This window comes from Nannospalax galili, unplaced genomic scaffold (genome assembly GCF_000622305.1).
Source record: "Nannospalax galili isolate Female #2095 unplaced genomic scaffold, S.galili_v1.0 scaffold173, whole genome shotgun sequence".
In the NCBI taxonomy this organism is placed as follows: Eukaryota; Metazoa; Chordata; class Mammalia; order Rodentia; family Spalacidae; genus Nannospalax; species Nannospalax galili.
This window is the reverse complement of record NW_008334442.1, coordinates 4894925-4913749: the sequence shown is the minus strand read 5'-3', so window position 1 is coordinate 4913749 and position 18825 is coordinate 4894925. Positions and strand designations below refer to the sequence as shown.

Below are 18825 nucleotides of genomic sequence, written 5' to 3'. Positions count from 1 at the left end.
TTTGAACTCACTTGGCCATTAGGGAATAATAGCTCTTGAATGCAGTTACCCATACTTTTCCTACTGCCTTGATTCATTGTATTTGCCAGATATCGTTTCTCAAAGTAGAAAGAGTACAGTTATTTCCACATTTCAATATTTACTGACAATGGATCAGCAGAAGTGAAGAATGCTCTGTGCCATAGGATGGCTAAACACAGTTCTTCAGACACTGAGAAGGAGATGAAGAGCATTTACTGTATGACTAAGGTAGAACTCTTTTGGATAATGTGGAAGGGTTTGCTGTATTGTTTCATCACATAATAATTATCATTGAAATGATCACAAAACAAATGATGGAGAAGGCTCTTGCTGACAGATAAAAATTTGCCTTGTCTTCCAGTAGACAATGACATGTGCAGTTGAAAACACATCAGCTTGGTTTTGTTAGGATATGCCAGGATGCTAACAACACTGCTAAGAATTGTAGATTTTACTTTGTTAAGAGTAAATTATTTGTAAAATAGGTGATTGACACTGTGTTGTAAAAATTAATTCAGGCTCTAGAAAATGAATGATTTCAGTTTGTTGAGAAAGAACAAGGATACCACATGAACAGACTATCTTAAGCAGAATATTTGGTACAGTGTTTTTTTTTTGAAAAATTGGAAATTGTGTGAAATTACACAATAAACTATTACCAATATTCACTAATATTTCTTTAAAACTTTAAAAAAGAAAATCTCAGGCTGAGGTTGTAGCTCAGTTGGTCAAGTGCTTGCTTACCATAAACAAAGCCCTGAGCTTGACCCCAGCCTTAAACTGGGAGTTATGGTGCATACCTGTAATCTTAGCACTTGGTAGGTAGATCAGGAGTTCAAGGTTATCCTGGGGTACATAGGGAGTTCAAGGTCAGCTGAACTATATGACATGCTGTTTGAAAACAGACTAATCTTACAAAGTTGAACCCCCTTTTATTCTTGTAACCCCTAGTGTTACCTCAACAATCTGCTCTGGTTTCCAGCTGACCTGCATTGAGCCAACTGCTGTCACATGTGATGTTTTGTCTTTTGAATCATTATGTAAAGGCTGAATGTAAATACCTGTTGACCACATCTTTTTGAAATTTGTTGCTATCACTTGTTACACCGTGTTTTGAGAGCTGCGTATGCCGAAAAGTATTCAACTAGTATATTGCTTCCCCTGGTTTTAGCCATTTTAAACTGTTTTGCTGTGTGAACACATTTTATTCATCCATTTGCTTTTTGAGTATTTGTAGATTATCTTTGGACTTTTATCTTCCAATAAGGAGCTCACTACAAGAAAACATATTTTTAGAGAAAGACTAGGGAAAAGGGTAATAAATATCATAGTAATTCAAAATATTAATTCTGTAATTATATAGCATGTGTTCCTAGGTATGTATTCATTTCTATAATCATATAGATGAATTATAGCATTTCTTAGCATTAGAACTGTCTGACAAGAGGCATATATTAGTAACAGTTAAAGTTCTCTCTTTTTCTCACTGTCAGTCCCCGCAAGTTGAAATGCAGTTTTTTGTGGAACTATATGAAGTCTCTGCTGGAGCAGCTATCAACAACAGTGCCAGATTTGCTCGAGTTGAAGTTTTCAAGAATAATGAACCTCAGAGTCTCCTATTCTTTTCTGTGGGCTCTCGGCTGGCCGTGGCTCATAAGAAGGCCACGTTGATCAGTCTGCAAGTGGCCAGAGAGTCTGGGACAAGACTGATGATGTCTGTTAACTATAGTACCCAGGTAAGCATGAAAAGTATAGTCATACATGTTCAGACTTCCTTGAGCTGTAGGGATTGCAATGAAATAGTAATCTAAACAGTATTTTCTGAAGGCACCATCATAACTGGAATTTAATTTATAACATTGTTTTACCCCTTGTAGCAGGTCAGCTTCTCTCTCATCAGTAACAGATCATGTTGTACAATTCCAGGTTCTCTTATTTTCCTTCCTTTGTTTTAGCAGAGTTGATTGTACAATGCAAAGTATATCACGTGCAAGGCTGCTCCATCAAACCCCTAGAGACCTAACCCCATCCTTCTTCAGGGTGTAGCTAATACTTAAAGCAAAAGTAAAGGGTTTTCTATGGTTTGTATTTGAACTAGTTGAAAATTTCTTCCTTCAGAATCTCAAATACTGACTGACCTTGGGTTGTTTACAAATCCTTGGGTTTAGAAGACCTCATTCACTGCCCATCCATCCTGTTAAGTGATGTCCAGTAAAATACAGGGAGCTAGGTGGACATCTTGAGGCTCAGAAGAGCAACGCTAACCAACACTAAGTGACTATATTCTACCTACCATTTTCAGCGTTATTTTTTTACTTTGTTTTTTCAGCAAAATTCTAATATAGTAAAACAAAAAAACTGTTGTTATTAATTCTTCTTGAAGTATTACTGTGGCATGCCCACTTTAGACCTTTTTTTTTTTTTTTTTTTTTTTTTTTTTTTTTTTTTTTCTCTCTTTTTTTTTTTAGAAATTCTAAAAGAGGTACACTCTTTCTTTCTTTATTTCATCCTTTTTTTTTTTTTTTTTTTTTTTTTTTTTTTTTTTTTTTTCTCTTTCACTCCTGTAGTTCTAGGAAATCCTCAAAGTGGAAACTAAAATTCTGGACAGTGTTGTCATTTACCCTGTTTTAAGACTCCAAATCTGGTGACTTTAGGTCCCAAGGTTTTACTGAAAGTTTTATGTAGTACATGCTCAGCTGTGTCACTTCCAAATGGCTCACACAGGCACACTGTTTGATTCATAAAATAAAGCAGTGGTGGCCAGTGTGCTGGAGTCAAGCAGGGATGGGAGGACAGACCTAGAGCTGTGGGTAGGAAGCTGCCCTGGACCTTGTTTACACTTGAATATGGAAATGTGTTACCGTATCAGGCTCTTAATAAACATCTTTTTTTTTTTTCCAAATTATGGTTTTTACAAAGATTTTGGAAAGTCAAGGACAAATACTGACCTAAAGAAAAAACAAAGCAGCGTGCCTTTACTTACTACTGGACTAGTAACTGTGAAAGTCCTCCAACACATGGTATACTGCAGACACAGAATTGAAGAGCAGAATGTCTGCACTCCCAGAACCCGTGATTCTGGCACAGGATACAGACAGTATGAGGTTAAAAAATTTAATGTTGCTACACGGAGTTCTATGAAGGAAAATAAGTAGAGATGCAAGGCAGAAAGGGTACAATTATAGACCATGCTGGCCATGGAAGCTCTGATGTGATGTCTGAACATCCATGAAATAAAGCACATCCAGAGACTTCCATGAAATAAAGCACAGCCCATACAATAAACTCAAAAGAAGGATGTTAGATCTAAGGAGAAATATTCAAGGTGGTAACAATAGCAATAAAAAGGCCCTGCAGTAAGGACCATCTTAGCAGATGGTAGGATGAATCAGAAGGCCAGAATGACTGGAGGGAGGATGCTGGAGGCTGGTAAGAGAGGAGCAAGGGGTCATAGAATGCATGGCCATCATTTTGAAATGTGGAAGAGGCAGGCGGATCTCTGTGATTATTTTGATATATCACAGTGAAAGATTTATCGTCCTCTTTTTTTTTTTTTTTTTTTTAAAAAAAAAAAAAAAAAAAAAAAAAAAAAAAAAAAGAAAGTAATGAAGGCATTCTTAGAGCAGGAAAACTAATTTCTTGTCCACATATTTAAAGTGAAAGAATGCCTGAAGAGTGTTCTCTGAATTCAAAGGGAATGACAAAAGAATATGGTAAGTAAAAGTGGACAAATAGAGACATTTCACCAGAGAAGATGTCCACATAAAAAGATGTGCAGCCTGCCAAGTGAAACCATGCTGATTTCATCAGACATCTTCCAGAATGGCTGTGAGAGAACAATACCAGATCCTGGCAAGGATTCAAAGTCAGGCTAACCTATTTGTTGCTGGTGGGGATGTAAAACAATATAGTCACACTGGAAGATGTTTTATTCATGTCTTAAATACTAAACATGAACTACTTAAGTCCCAGCAAGTATAGTCCTGGGCATTTATTCCAGACATGAAAACTCTTTGCTTATACATAACCCTCTACATGAATGTCTATGGTAGCTTATTCATGATAACTCTGTCCTTCACTCAGTGGGTGAACTGCTAAACAAATTGTGTGCTGCCATTCAGTAATGTTAAGAAGCAGACTACTGAGACACATAACAGCTGGTGTGAACACATAATCATGATAAATGAAAAAAAAAACACCCCAAAGTGATAGAGTGAAATTTCCATTTATATTTTAAAATCACATGGAAATAAAGAGTTTAGTGACTGAGAGAGATGAGTGAGGGGTGAATCAGGTGAAGAGATTGTGATTATAGAAGTCACCAGAAAGGGTTCTTAAGAAAATACTTTGTATCCTGACCCTGGCATGTATCAGAATTTTGCAAGGTCAATATTCAATATTCAATAGAAATATTCAATAGATAGTACATGAGATATTTATTTTTATACAGTTTATATGTTCCATGTGAATGTACAAAACCCCAAAATGTTCTTTTAAATCAGAAATAACAGTTTCCCTTCTCTGGTGGTGTTTTATTTTGCTATTGCTTCATTGCCTCTGAATTACTTGCCTTCTGAATTGTGGGTAGGTTATTAGATGATGAAAGCATACAATTGTATTTTCTAAGAGCTGAAAAAATGTAAAAATAATTACGGACCAATAGTACTGATTTTCATTTTAGGTAGAGCAATGTAGTTAAACCAATCACTATAACATACATTCCCATGTATACAAATACCAAATTTTGTCACCTGTAAATTTTGCGATACAGTTAAGGAATTCCTCATCACTATTACTTGAAATAATTAAAATATCACTTATTCTAGTTTTGCTCCAATTAAACAGATCTCCACCCAAAAAGAATTTGAGAGACCACTGTAGGTACTGTCACATCTGTACATCCTAACTTAGCAGACAACCTGAATTCCCTTGTGAATCTGGTTGTTTTAAGTTGGCATCTTCAATAGAATGTCTAAGAGACATGTCAGACTGCATATGTGTAATGAATAACTCCCTCCCCTGGTTTCCCACACCCATGCAGTAACTAATCCATCCAGGCCAGCAGTTAGATGTTGTCTCAGGTCTCATTTTCCTCTCATCCTACACTGGGTTCATCAGAAGATACTGCTAACTCTGTAGTATGTTCCTAGTCTGTATTTGCACCTTGTCTACTCATGTGACCTTGAAACAGGCTATCAATATTTACTGAACGAACTCTCAGAATCTCTGGTCTCTTCTTCCTCTGTCTGCATTTAGCCCCACTATAGCTTAGTATACACTTTCTCCAGTGTGTTCATGGCAATACTGAATAAAAATGGTCACTCTTCTGCTTGAATCCTTCTGTTTTTCTTCCACATTTCAAAATGATGGCCATGCATTCTGTGACCCCTTGCTCCTCTCTTACCAGCCTCCAGCATCCTCCCTCCAGTCATTCTGGCCTTCTGATTCATCCTACCATCTGCTAAGATGGTCCTTACTGCAGGGCCTTTTTATTGCTATTGTTACCACCTTGAATATTTCTCCTTAGATCTAACATCCTTCTTTTGAGTTTATTGTATGGGCTGTGCTTTATTTCATGGAAGTCTCTGGATGTGCTTTATTTCATGGATGTTCAGACATCACATCAGAGCTTCCATGGCCAGCATGGTCTATAATTGTACCCTTTCTGCCTTGCATCTCTACTTATTTTCCTTCATAGAACTCCGTGTAGCAACATTAAATTTTTTAACCTCATACTGTCTGTATCCTGTGCCAGAATCACGGGTTCTGGGAGTGCAGACATTCTGCTCTTCAATTCTGTGTCTGCAGTATACCATGTGTTGGAGGACTTTCACAGTTACTAGTCCAGTAGTAAGTAAAGGCACGCTGCTTTGTTTTTTCTTTAGGTCAGTATTTGTCCTTGACTTTCCAAAATCTTTGTAAAAACCATAATTTGAAAAAAAGAGATGTTTATTAAGAGCCTCAGCCTTCCTACCTGCCTCTTCCCTAAATTTTTAGGTGAGAGTAAATGAGTAAGCCCCTCTTCCCCTGCCATACTTAAATTTTTCAGCATGTGGAATCTAAAGCATCATGTTTAGTGTGTTCATAATTATAGAATTGTTTTGAGGCAACACTGCCATTTCTTTTCTAGTTCTTTTCCTTGATTCATTCTTTGCAAAGCATCTGTTTCCTAAACTCATCGTCTCTGTGACTTATTGAAGGTAATTAGAAAAAGTACAAGCCCCATGTTTCAGTAGCTCTGTGCTTACTGCCTCTCCGTTTATTGAACAGAAGGGGAATTTGTTTAAGAAATAAGAATTTGTTTTGGTTAAGATCAAAGCATGACAGTCTCACTTGAATGTTATTGTTTAATTTTTAGGAGTTGAGGAGTGCTGAAACAATTGGTCGCACGGTCATATCTCCAGCTGTTTCTGGAAAGGATTTTGTGAGCACTGAAGGCACACTGGTCTTTGAACCTGGCCAGAGAAATGCTGTGTTGGACATCATCTTAACACCAGAGACAGGGTCTTTAAATCCATTTCCCAAACGTTTTCAGATTGTGCTTTTTGACCCAAAAGGTGGTGCCAGAATTGACAAAGTATATGGGATTGCCAACATCACTCTTGTCTCTGATGCAGATTCACAAGCTATTTGGGGGCTTGCAGATCAACTGCATCAGCCCCTGGATGAAGAAATTCTCAACAGAGTGCTCCATAACATCAACATGAAAGTAGCCACAGAGAACACTGATGAACAACTCAGTGCTGTGGTGCACTTAATAGAAAAGGTAGGAAGTCCTTGCAAATGTAAGCACCTAGTATAGTAAATTTCATAGTGTCAAATCAAAATGAGCACCACATTCGTTGTATTGGCAAGTACTCTGAAATTAGGATAAACTTTTCTGAACACAAGAGTGGAATTCTTAGTATCTGATACTGTACTTTTGATTGTATGTGACTGAGGCCTGTTTGACATCCTTGCTCTTAAATTTAGTGAACAATGAGTAGGCTGGTGCAGAAATAATCTAGCCAGAGTTTGAAAAAGCATCAGATACTAGAAGGTACAGGCCCTTTCTGACACTACAGAGACCAGTATCTTTGCTGTTTGATTGTTAGTGTTTTGAGTTCATAAAAAAACTTGGACTGGATTATAATCTGCATAGTTTTTTTTATATATGAAACATGAGCAGTCACCCTTTGTTTTTTTGCTCTTCCTAGGCCCTAAAAATGTTCACAGAAAAGGAAGGCTAAGGAATGACCAAATAATTTTAGGCATTCAGTTTGGCATCGACTTTGACCAGTCAGGTCTTATTTAAGTCCATTTATTTATTTACACTTCTGCAAACTATGTAAAAGCATAAGAGTTTAAGATTACAAACAAAAAATACCTAAAATATTATTACTAAAAGAAATGATTTTTATAGCTTATTTTAAGCTTTCTTATCTATGGAATTTATTCAGAAGATTTACATACAAGCATAAAGTTCTGAGTACATACATAGGAATTTACTAGTACTTTGTTTCTGACATAGTGATCTTTAATTGTTTAAAATGTTTGCAGTGGGGTTTTAGAATATCATACTTATTTTACTTATTATTTTTCTTTAACACAATGCTTGAAGTGTAGACTAGAAAATTATAAAGCGCATACAGTGAGAAGACGCTGACAAGCCCTTGTAAAGCGCAGAGAAGTGGCCACTGTTTCAGGTACCGAGCAATCTAAAGATAGAGTTCAAAGCTGGATGTGTTGGTGCACCTCTTCAATTCCAGTACATGGGAGACAGAGACAGGCAGATCTCTGTGAGATCAAGGCCAGCCTGGTCTACATAGTGAGTTTCAGGTCAACTGGTGCTACAGGGAGACGCTGTCTCAAAAAGACAAAGAAAAAATAATAGAGTTCACGTCAAGAAATAGTGTTACTTAAATTTTCTAATCATAAAATGGCATGAACAATAGCAAACTGATTTTGAACAAGAATAGAGAAAGCATGTGATAGGTAAAAATAGGATGAATCCAGTTGATCAGGAGAAAGCACCAGGACACAGATAAAACTCCATCAGAATAGAGTTTATTAGCAAAGGAACACATGGGACAAATTCCCTTCTGGGGAGGGAAAATGTCTGCCTGGGTCTTGACCATGGGTCTTTTTAAAGGGGGAGGCTTCTGCTTCCTGCAGAGGGTGGGAAGATGTTTTTTTTTTTTTTTTTTAAAGTTGGTGGGGAGGAGGGTTGATGGGAGAGCAGAACTGTTAAAACTTGTCCTCTTTAGAGGTCAAAGGGGAAGCCTGCTGTGTTGGCCTAACAGTGGAGAAAAGTCTGCTTCTCTTGACTTCAAAGACCAGGGTGCTTATCAGCTTGGTTCCCTTTTCTCAGGAGCTTGAGAAGTCCATGCGACCCCATTGGTGAGGGGGTGGGGCTATCTGAACCTTAACAGCATGCACACTAACTACATTTTGGAGTAGAAAGGAGAACTTAATTTCAAATATTTTATAGAAAATAGAAGGAAATTCAGCTATATTTTTTCTTCAATAAGTTATACATTAAAGCCTTTTGCTATTGGTTGAAGAACCAATGATTAAAGTCAAGTGTGGTGGTATAGGCCCATGATCCAACACTGTAGAGTAGAGGCAGGTGGATCAGCAGTTCAAAGCTAGCCTAGGCTATGTAGTGATGAGACTATGTCTAAAACAGAATCAATACCTAAGCCAGTGTTGGTGGTACATGCCTGTAATTCAACTCTTACTTAAAATTGTCACCTAGTCCAATAGTATTTCATGGTTATTTTGTTTTGACTATTGATGTGCTTTGCTAAAATAAACAATTCCCTTGGACTGGTTAAAATTTTGGGTAACTCTAGAATTCTTGAGTCACGACTTCTAACAGTTTGCTCATGGTGAATACTTAATGAGTGTTTAAGAATAACAAATAGGCTGGGCATGGTGGTGCACATCTTTAATCCCAGCACTTGGGAGGCAGAGGCAGAGGCAGAGGCAGAGGCATATGGATCTCTGTGAGTTCAAGGCTAACCTGGTCTACATAGTGAGTTCCAGGCCACCTGGGGCTACAGAGAGACCCTGTCTCAAATAAAAAAAAAAAAAAAAAAAAAAAAAAAAAAAAAAAAACCCCAAACAAATAGGTAGAGGGAGGGACATTTGTGTAAATGTATGTGTCACAGGAAGGTTTATTTCAGTGTTATTATAATAACAAATTGGAAAAAATAGCCATTAAAGTGAGGCTTAGTTAAATAAATTCTGGTGTATCTTTGAATACAATCAGGAGCCACAGTGAATTGCCTATAAAATAGTGGTCCCACAGTGTCAAAATGAGCCTGAAAAAAATGCTATTGGCTAGTATTTTTGCGGTACCTTTTTTGTGTTTAGATACATGAATGCCATTGTGTTGTGGTCACCTTCAGTATTTAATACAGTAACAAGCTGTGCAGATTTTAGCTTGGAAGGGACAGTATTACATAGCCTGGTGCATAGAGGCTACACTGTGGAGGTTTGTGTGAGCATCCGGTGTGGTCCACGTGATACTGAAATCAGACTGTATCCCTTTTTAAAATTATTTTTATTTCATGTGTATGAGTGTATTACCTGCATGTGTGTAAGTGCACTGGTATCATGCAGTGCCTACAGAGCACAGAAGACAGCATTGGATCCCTTGAAGCTGCAGTTGTGGATGGTTGTTAGCTTCTATGTGAGTACTGGGAATCGAACCCAGGTCCTCTGCAAGAACAGCCAGTGCTCTTACTGCTGAGCCATCTCTATAGCCCTAGAATGTATCCCTTTCAAAAAGTGATTCATGACTATATGCCTAAAGCATTTATATATAGTTATATAAAGAGAATAAAAGAATAATCAAACAAGCACTGAAGTATAAATAATCACATGTAAATAAGATTGTGACATTTAGCAAACAAAAATGAAGGGTGCTTAGTTAAGTATGAATTTCAGATAAGCTACTCATGTTAAATGTAAATATATCATTAATCCTTGAGATTCCCTTTTAGCAAAAAGTTATTGTTTGTTATATGAAATTCAAATAGAGCCAGCTATAGTTTGTCCCATAATCATTCAAATATATTATATAAAATTAATATATACTCTAGCCTCAACTTCAGAAAGACAGTCTAAAACTTCCATATACTGGACAGAACTTTATAAAACCTTATATTTTAAGTAAATATATTTGGTATTTGCAAGTTTTATTTTCCCCCAGGTTCTAAGTTCTTTGATAATGTATCTGTCCTACAAAATACACTTCTTTGTCTGAAGATCTCAAGAAATCTTAGCTGGAAATTTTTCACACTAGAAGTAGCTACTTATTTTTGTTGAGATGAAACAATTTTGTCCAAAAAAGTATAGCAGTTTTAAAATACTATAAAGATTTTCTGGATAAAATCCATCTGTGGATTCAGACAGTCTTTGGCATAACAATATTCTGTCCCCTGGTTTTCCCCAGCAGGAAACAACCCAGATTACTTCTAAAACTATCAGTTGCCTTATTAACAATATTAAACTCGGAAACCCTGCTGGATTTGATATTCTAATTTTTAATCTCATCAGGTTTATTTTCTGGGTTATTAAAGCTTGGTACAACTTGAGTCAGGAGGTCTAGTTTTGTGTTCTGAAACTGTAAGGGCATAGATATTGCTTGTCTTCTGGAGTCTGATAGATGACTCCCCGACTTCCAAAGCTGCCTTCCATTTCAGTTTTCTATCCTGGCAACTTCTTCATGTTTTCCCATGTGTACTTCAGGTCTTCTACTGATTTGTAAATGAATTTTGATAACTTGGGATTTTTTAGTTGCTTATATAAAATGGCTTTTTAGAACCAGACTATTTGTTTTTATCACATGCTTTTAATATTAGGTATCTTACACCATAATTATTTCTACATGTGATTGATTTTATGGTCATGCTAACAGTGGTTCACTTAGTGTTTTACTGCGTGGTCAATGAACTAGTTCAAGTTGTGCTGTTATATTTGAGAAGCAAGCAGGGGATGTTGCAAGTGGGTGTAGGTGGCTGGTGGCAGCCTGTCTTGGGCTTGACCCAAGCTTGTGCCAGGCTGTTTATCCTCTTACTACCTTGGTTCAACCTGCAAGTTGAAAAGCAAAAATAACAGTAAGGCCTTCCCCACAGGACTCTTGAGATCAGGGAAATTACAGTAAGGTGGGCTGAGAACAATGTGTCTGTACTAACCAGTATTATAGGAATGATTGTGGTTTTATTTTTGTGTACCTTATTTTAATAAATATTTTGTTTCCCTTGAGCATGAGTAAAAGTTTAAATAGCTGTCGAATTCTTGGATATAAACTTTCAATTCTTAAACTTCTATACATACTGCTCTTCTGACATTTCCCTCTCATAAATGCCTACTGTCAATAATTTACCGTGAGTTTTTTCCACAGTTACTTATTCTTGTTTATTTTTTGCTTCATTTTTTTTAGCACTTGAAGTAACATTTTACATATTACCAGTTATATCTGGTATTGTTCCTTTTCTGAATTTTCTCTGATATAAAGCAGTCTCTATCTTTAAAAATGAATATTTATGTAGCTTATTAATGATGTTATTTTTCTTCTACCTGCTGTTTTATGTTTTTGGATCTTGGGGATTTACCCTAAGATTTGTCCGATTTGTTTGTTTCATTTTCTCTCAGTTCTGGAAGATGTTCTTGAGCCTGTTTCCCATTGGTCTGACTCAGTCTCCTTGCTTCTGTGTCCGTGGGCTGGTCTCTGTTCGTTTGTAACCTTCACGTTACTAACTCAGTGTTCTGTCCTTTTGTCACATTTTCTTTGTGGGCTGCTCTCCTATCTTTAGGACAGGTAGTCTTATAAGGTCAGATCTTGAATTTCTATGTGAGTTTAAAACTAGTAGATTACAAAGTGATTAAAAAATTAGGGATAATGGAACTGGAGAGATGGCTCAGCAATTAAGAGCACTTGAATGCTTTTGTAGAGGACCTAGGTTCAATTCCCAGTGCCCACATGGCAGCTAACAACCATCTGTAACTCCAGTTCCAGAGGATCCAATGCCCTCTTCTGACCCCTGTGGGCATTTCATGATATGGATGCGCTTACATACATGCAGGAAATACCCTCAAACATATAAAATAAAGATAATAAATAAAATATTTAAAAATAGGGTAGCATTATCCAGTTCCACACTGAACTCAACTACTAGGAGAAAACAGTGAATCATTTCAAGCTAGCATAAATTTATTAATAATGATGCATGCAAGTTATAGAGAATGGTAAAGTGTGTGGCAGGGGCATTACAGAGAGTGGTATTGTCTGGGCAGGGGCATTATAGAGAGTGGTAATATGTGGGTAGAGGCACAGTTCAGGAACCATAAACTGATGATCTTAGAGTTTGGGATTTGCCAAATATTAGAATATCAAGACATAATAATCTCCTTGTTCATCAAACAATAAGTAACACAATCCTTTATGTAAGTAGTTCATAGGAAAAAAATGCAGTATAAAGCTGGGCATGGCAGTGCATATGTTTAATCCCACTACTTTTTAAAAAATAAATTTAAAAATATTTTATTTGTTATTTTTATTTTATGTATATGAGTGTATTGCCTGCATGTATGTGAGTGCACCTGCGTCGTGCAATGCTGTGGAGGTCAGAAGAGGGCTTCAGATTCCCCTGGAACTGGAGTTAAGGATGGTTCATAGCCATCATGTGGGTGCTGGGAATCGAACCCAGGTCCTCTGCAAGAGGAGTCAGTGCTCTTAACTGCTGAGCCATCTCTCTAGCCCAATCCCACTACTCTTTAAGCAGAGACAGATGAATCTCTGTGAGTTTGAGGCTAGCCTGGTCTACATAGTGAGCTCCAGGCCAGCTGAGGCTGTGACAAAAAACAAACAGCAACAAACAAACAGACAACCCTCCCCCCCAAAAAAAACCTCCTCCATGTACCAGGATGTCTGGAACATTTGATAACAAAGAATTTTCTCATTTGGTTCTTTAACAATTTAGTGATGTACTGTGGTCATTGTTCGTTCATTGAAAGAGATTAAAATAATTTTGTTTCTGTTGTAAACAAATATTCTTGAGATATTTACTTCCTTATTTGTTGGTCAAGGGAATTATGAGTTCTTGGCATAGATATAAAATTGCAGTTTAATTCATGATGTTAATTATTGTTAAATTAAATGATGTCTGTGACCACTTGGAACTTTAATCAATGATTAAATAGTAGTTTAGCGATGATCCTTTTTCTTTTTAAATGATCATCTATACCTTTGAAGTATAGATGGTTGTATTTTAAATATACTTTTGATACCGTTTTCTCCTCAGTTCTTCATAGTCCATCTTTATTTTGTCAATGTTAACAATTATTAACTTACATGGTATATATTATATAATTTAAGAACTTTACTGTTGAATATATTTTAATATTTAGATTTTTTTCTTTCAGATAACTACTGAAGGAAAAAATCAGGCTTTCAGTATTGAAAGCCGAACTCTTTTGTATGAGATTCTTTGTGCACTAATTAACCCCAAACGCAAGGACACAAGAGGATTCAGCCACTTAACTGAAGTGACTGAGCATTTTGCCTTTTCTCTGCTGACTGATGTTACCTGTGGCTCTCTGGGTGAAAAGTACGTATTTTGTGAAATTAGCAGTGCCAACGTGTGTTTCCTCCCTGTTTATGAAGCATCATGTGATATGAGTGGACACTAGAATGATAGGAAGAAGCACATGGTCAGTGCTTCTACCTGTTAGCAAATGAATCTAATTGTTAGAAGAAAACAGCTATGCAAGAAAAATAAACATGTACCATCAGCAGTATAGTCCTCTTATCTCAGAGTATTTTAAAATAAAACAAGAAATCATCTTTCCTGCTCTTAACTTGTATTTAATGAGTGGAAGACACATTTTGAAGAGGAAAAAGGAAGCTGATTCCAGCCTTAGTGGTGCTGTGATGCACTGTGACTCAGGCTCCACCTAGAGTCCACATTGTTTATTCTACTCGGAGCTTGCTCTTAAAATGCTACTGAACTTGAGGCTGTTTTGTGGCTTGTGGTCCATAGCAGGAAGGTGTCAAGAGGAGGAGGAAACAAAATGTGGCTCATAGTCATTGTTAATTATATAATTGTTTAAGCCGTATGTTAATATTTTTAGGCACAGTGGTATGCAAATTACATTCATAATCTAAATTGGATTATTGTAACCCAAACAACTGAAAATGTTTTCTTTTGACAACATAAAAAATCACTAATAATAGAGCATGAAACGAAATTAAAATTCTTGATTTTCATATTGTCAACATATACTATCTATAAACAATAAATATTGTTTGATTATTTAATAGGCATTCGATTAAGAATAGTTATGTAAAACTTTATTAATTTTATAACTTATTCTCAATATCCTCGTCAGTGTTTATTAAATTACTTTGAAATTCGAAGTCATTTCAGAGAGCACATTTAAAACTCTTCTGTGATAATTTAAATATCTTATTTTTGAGGCTTTATGAATTCTGTCAAAGTAACAAAATCAGTTGGATGCATAAAGCTTTTCACGGTAGTTCTTTGGTTATAGAACCCAGAAAGTTCAAATAGTAAATGTAGGTGTAAAAAGATTATAAGACAGAAATCAGGGTATAAAATAAGAAGACATATTAACTATAATTTTGCTATAATCCTGACTGTATTAAATTGAATGATACAGATGGATATTTTATAGGTAGAAACATTTTATTTTCTATTTTTAAAAAATATTTTTATTTTATGTGTATGAGTGTATTGCCTGCATGTAAGTGCACCTGGGTCATGCAATGCCCATGGATGTCAGAAGAAGGCATCAGATCTCCTGGAACTGGAATTATGGGTGGTTTTTTGCCACCATGTGGGTACTAGGAACTGAACTTGGGTCCTATGCAAGAACAGCCAGTGCTTATAACTGCTGAGCCATCTCTCCAGTCTCCGATCGAAACATTTCAATACTGAAAATTTTATATGACTCAGCTTAATCCTTCATACAGGTTGTATGTCTAGTGTATGTATACTTTGCAAATGATCACTTTAGGTATCTATTCAAAGTTAGACTTAGGCACTTACTGTTCCTGTTTATAGATGCAAACTGAGGCTAGGGGTCCTGCTTACCTTGATAAGGTTCATATGAGTAGTTAGTTCATGGTGAGTCTCACACTCAATCATAGGCCTGCTTGACTCCCCCAGGCCACCCCTCGAGGCCACCACTCTATGTGATCAGAAGATTGCAACAAAACCAATTTCACAGCCCAGACTTTCACAAGATCCATAGCACGTGTGATGAGGTTAAAATACAGAGCCCGTATTTCTTTGTACTGCACTCCTTCTTTAAACCTGCTAAGTGCATCCCGGAACTGCTCTTTTCCTAGTGCAAAAATCATCAAGGATCAGAAAAAGCTCACAGGAGTCTCTTCTAGGAAGTCCCCTCTTTAGTCCTCACCTGAGACAAATGGTGTCCATTTCACCCCTTCTTTGTGTCTCTACCACTGGCTACAGAAACCTCTGGCATGGGTCTGTTGTTTGAGCTATAGAGAGAGACCTGAAAGGGCAGGAGACAGACAGACAGAGAGAAAGAGAGAGAGAGAGAGAGAGAGAGAGAGAGAGAGAGACGGAGACAGAGAGACGGAGAGACAGAGAGAGAAAATACCTGCCATTTTTTCCTTCTTGAATTATATTCAACTGTACTGTTCAGTGAAATTAAACAATAACACTTCATTATCCCCGGTCCCATTCTTTTCCATTGGTTATTCACATTTCTTCAAGATCACTGAAGTACCAGTGTTTTCTTAAATGTGAACCATCTATCTACCTACCTACCTGAAAATGCAGAGTCCTGTGCCATATCCTTAAAGGCCCAGGGAAAACTCAGAGAAGTCATGAAATGCACAAACAAATGGACTTTTCTGATTTAATGCCTAAAGTGTTCCCAGAGCCTAGCACACTATATGGTACATAGTAGATTATCAATGAATCAATGTTTTCTACAACGTGCTTCCTCTCAATAGACTTCATTTTCCTTTTGAGTTATCCAAGAAGAGGAAACATCATATTAAATGGAAATAATCAAGAAACAGCATGATGTGTTTGGAAAGATCATTAGTTTGCTTTTTCAAAGAAAGTTCAACATACAGTAAACTAGGTTCTCTCTCTCTCTTCTCACTATGTGTGTTTGTGTGTGTGTTAGAGTTAGTGTTTTAGAGGCATCATGCTGAGCAGAGTGCTAAGGAACAGAAGAAAACAAGGAATAGGGAGACTATAGAGGATAATAGTTAAGATGAAGGACAGATTTCAGGCAGCGATGTGGAAGTGTGGAACCTTTAAGATCATTAGATGATAGAGGCTCATGATAGTAATAAACTGAACATAGAAGATAAATGATAATATTTGCTTTGCTTCACTGAGGATCTCTAAAGATGTCACACATTCTGCTATATATTATCTGTACATTATATTAATAACCAATACATTTGTTGAGAGTGAAGTATTTGGGAATTGAGCAAGAATATTAAGAATGATGGCATTTAGGGCAGTCACTTGGAACCAAATAAAAATGCCAACTGAGGTTGGTCACTATACCACTACAAAGAGGTACAAATCAACCTGACTCCCCTTCTGTTCATCAAGGTGAGTGCATTTGGAGGGCCTAGATATAAGAGGTTAAGGTTTCAGGGAGAGTTTGGTTATCAGCAATTAATAGCCAAAAGTTTGGCAAGCATGTGTCAGTGTCGTATTGAGCCATTGCGTATGCTCTTGGTTTGTAAAGTAGCAGAAGCCTTGGTGGTTCTGATTGGGCCGAATCTCAGTAGCTTGAAAGTGAGGATATTAAAGAGAGTTGTTAATCTATGTGGTCAAAATCCACTGATGTTTGCTGCTTTATGCCTGGTCAGCGTTGTGTAGAGGCAGTTTTTAGCCTGGGAGATAATAATGATTGGTATGGCAGGCTGAGTAGGGGAGATTAAGAAATGAGTTTTGACAAGCTGTTGAGGTGTGTATGACTCATACAAATTTAGGTGTTTACATAGAAAGCTTGACCTAAAGATCTAGCATCCTGGATAAATGGGTGAGCTAAAGGTAGATTCTGTGAGTCACTCACCAGCTTAAAGGCAGTAATTTTAAGCTGTGGAAGAAACGTTAGAGAGGATGTATAGCTAGAGGAAAAAAATTGCTTTACTCTGCCTTTACTTATACCTTTCATTAAAAATTCTGTGTTCCATTTCTCTGGCTATAGATCTTGACAAGGTATCATTTTGATTCATGATCTAACTACATATTCTATATCCATTGTGACTGATAGAACTTTTAACGTTGGACACACGCATCTTCCCATAGGATTCTAATATTCTCTATACTTTTATGGCAGATTTCAAAACTGATTTATCTTTGTATCTGTTCATTGTTTGCAAAGATGATGAATCCAGGAATAGCTTGCTACAAATGATCAGGGAGAATGATTACAGATTCAAACTCTTAGAACCACAAACATTCTCTGTGTGAGGATCTTGCCTTAGTCTGGAGTGTAAACTATGTTTTAAACCAGGTCCACATGATTTCAATTCACACTGAGGTTTGAAAGCAATTTCACTGAGTATAGAATCTTATTATTCTTATGAGGTATAAAAAGTAGAAATGTTAAAGGAATAAATAGCACTCTACTCAAGACTCTAATGTGTTAGAAAGGCATGAGGCACATTCTAGATGAAAACCCATAGATATATGTGGTCTGTGATCTTAAATAAAACAGAGGGCTTCACTTTCTTGGGAATACCCATTCCTAAGCCTGTTCCACTGCAGCCTGTGACTAACACAGAAAAGTACATTTTATAGCCACATATTGTATCTTGATATCCATGTAACATCTTTCCGAAACCGTATCAGGAGTCAAGGAAGATCAGGTAAGAGAATGCAGAAAGAGTTAACCATAAAAACCCAAACAAACAGAAAGAAGGTTGTATCTAGTGTTCTTGGTTGGTAGTGTCATTTTTACACATGAAAAACAAAGTCCCAAAGTAGTGCATTAAACAGAAGTGGAATTACAGATGCAAATACATGCCTGTTCAGCAGACTCTTGTTATTCTATTGTAGAAGCAAAACCATCCTTGACAGTTGCCCATATTTGTCAATACTGGCTCTTCACTGGTACTCTCAGCAAATCAATGGACACAAGTTCGAAGGAAAAGAGGGTGACTATATTCGAATTCCTGAAAGGTTATTGGATGTTCCAGATGCAGAAATAGTGGATGCGAAAAGCACATGCAGATTTGTTCAGTTTATAGAGTACAGCAGCCAGCAGTGGTTTGTGACCAGAAACAACTTCCTTGCCCTGAAAAACAAGGTAATTGTCATTTTAAAAAAATATGTGGGCTGGGCATGATGGCGCACGCCTTTAATCCCAGCACTTGGGAGGCAGAGGCAGAGGCAGAGGCAGAGGCAGAGGCAGAGGCAGAGGCAGAGGCAGAGGCAGAGGCAGAGGCAGGTGGATCTCTGTGAGTTCGAGGCTAGCCTGGTTTCCATAGTGAAACCAGGACAGCCAGGGCTACAGGGAGACCCTGTCTCGAAAAGACCGAAAAAATAAAAAAAAAGTGATCCGATTTTTCCTTTTGGAGACAAACTTAGGATGCATTTGCTCAACTGGTTTTTGCCAAGTCCTATAAGGTAGAATGATATGAAAAAGTATTCCACCTTTGTGAACCATTTGCAGAATGTTTGGGTTTAAAAGTGTTGGGAATGTTTTCTTCATGTTTTATTGGGTCAATATATATATGGACAAAGTATAAAAATGTAGCTTTGTCAAATATTATGTCTTATCATATAC

At 37.0% G+C, this 18825-nt stretch overlaps 1 protein-coding gene across 1 annotated transcript in view; it reads left to right on the top strand.

Annotated features, from left to right (window-relative positions):
- The window catches only part of Adgrv1 (adhesion G protein-coupled receptor V1), a 595268-nt gene that overhangs the window by 222277 nt on the left and 354166 nt on the right, over positions 1–18825 (top strand). Inside the window, exons 76-79 of the mRNA XM_008829347.3 lie at positions 1515–1757; positions 6380–6787; positions 13435–13619; positions 18096–18345. Of these exons, the coding sequence (XP_008827569.1) occupies positions 1515–1757; positions 6380–6787; positions 13435–13619; positions 18096–18345 (1086 nt within the window). The remainder of the gene's footprint in view (positions 1–1514; positions 1758–6379; positions 6788–13434; positions 13620–18095; positions 18346–18825) is intronic.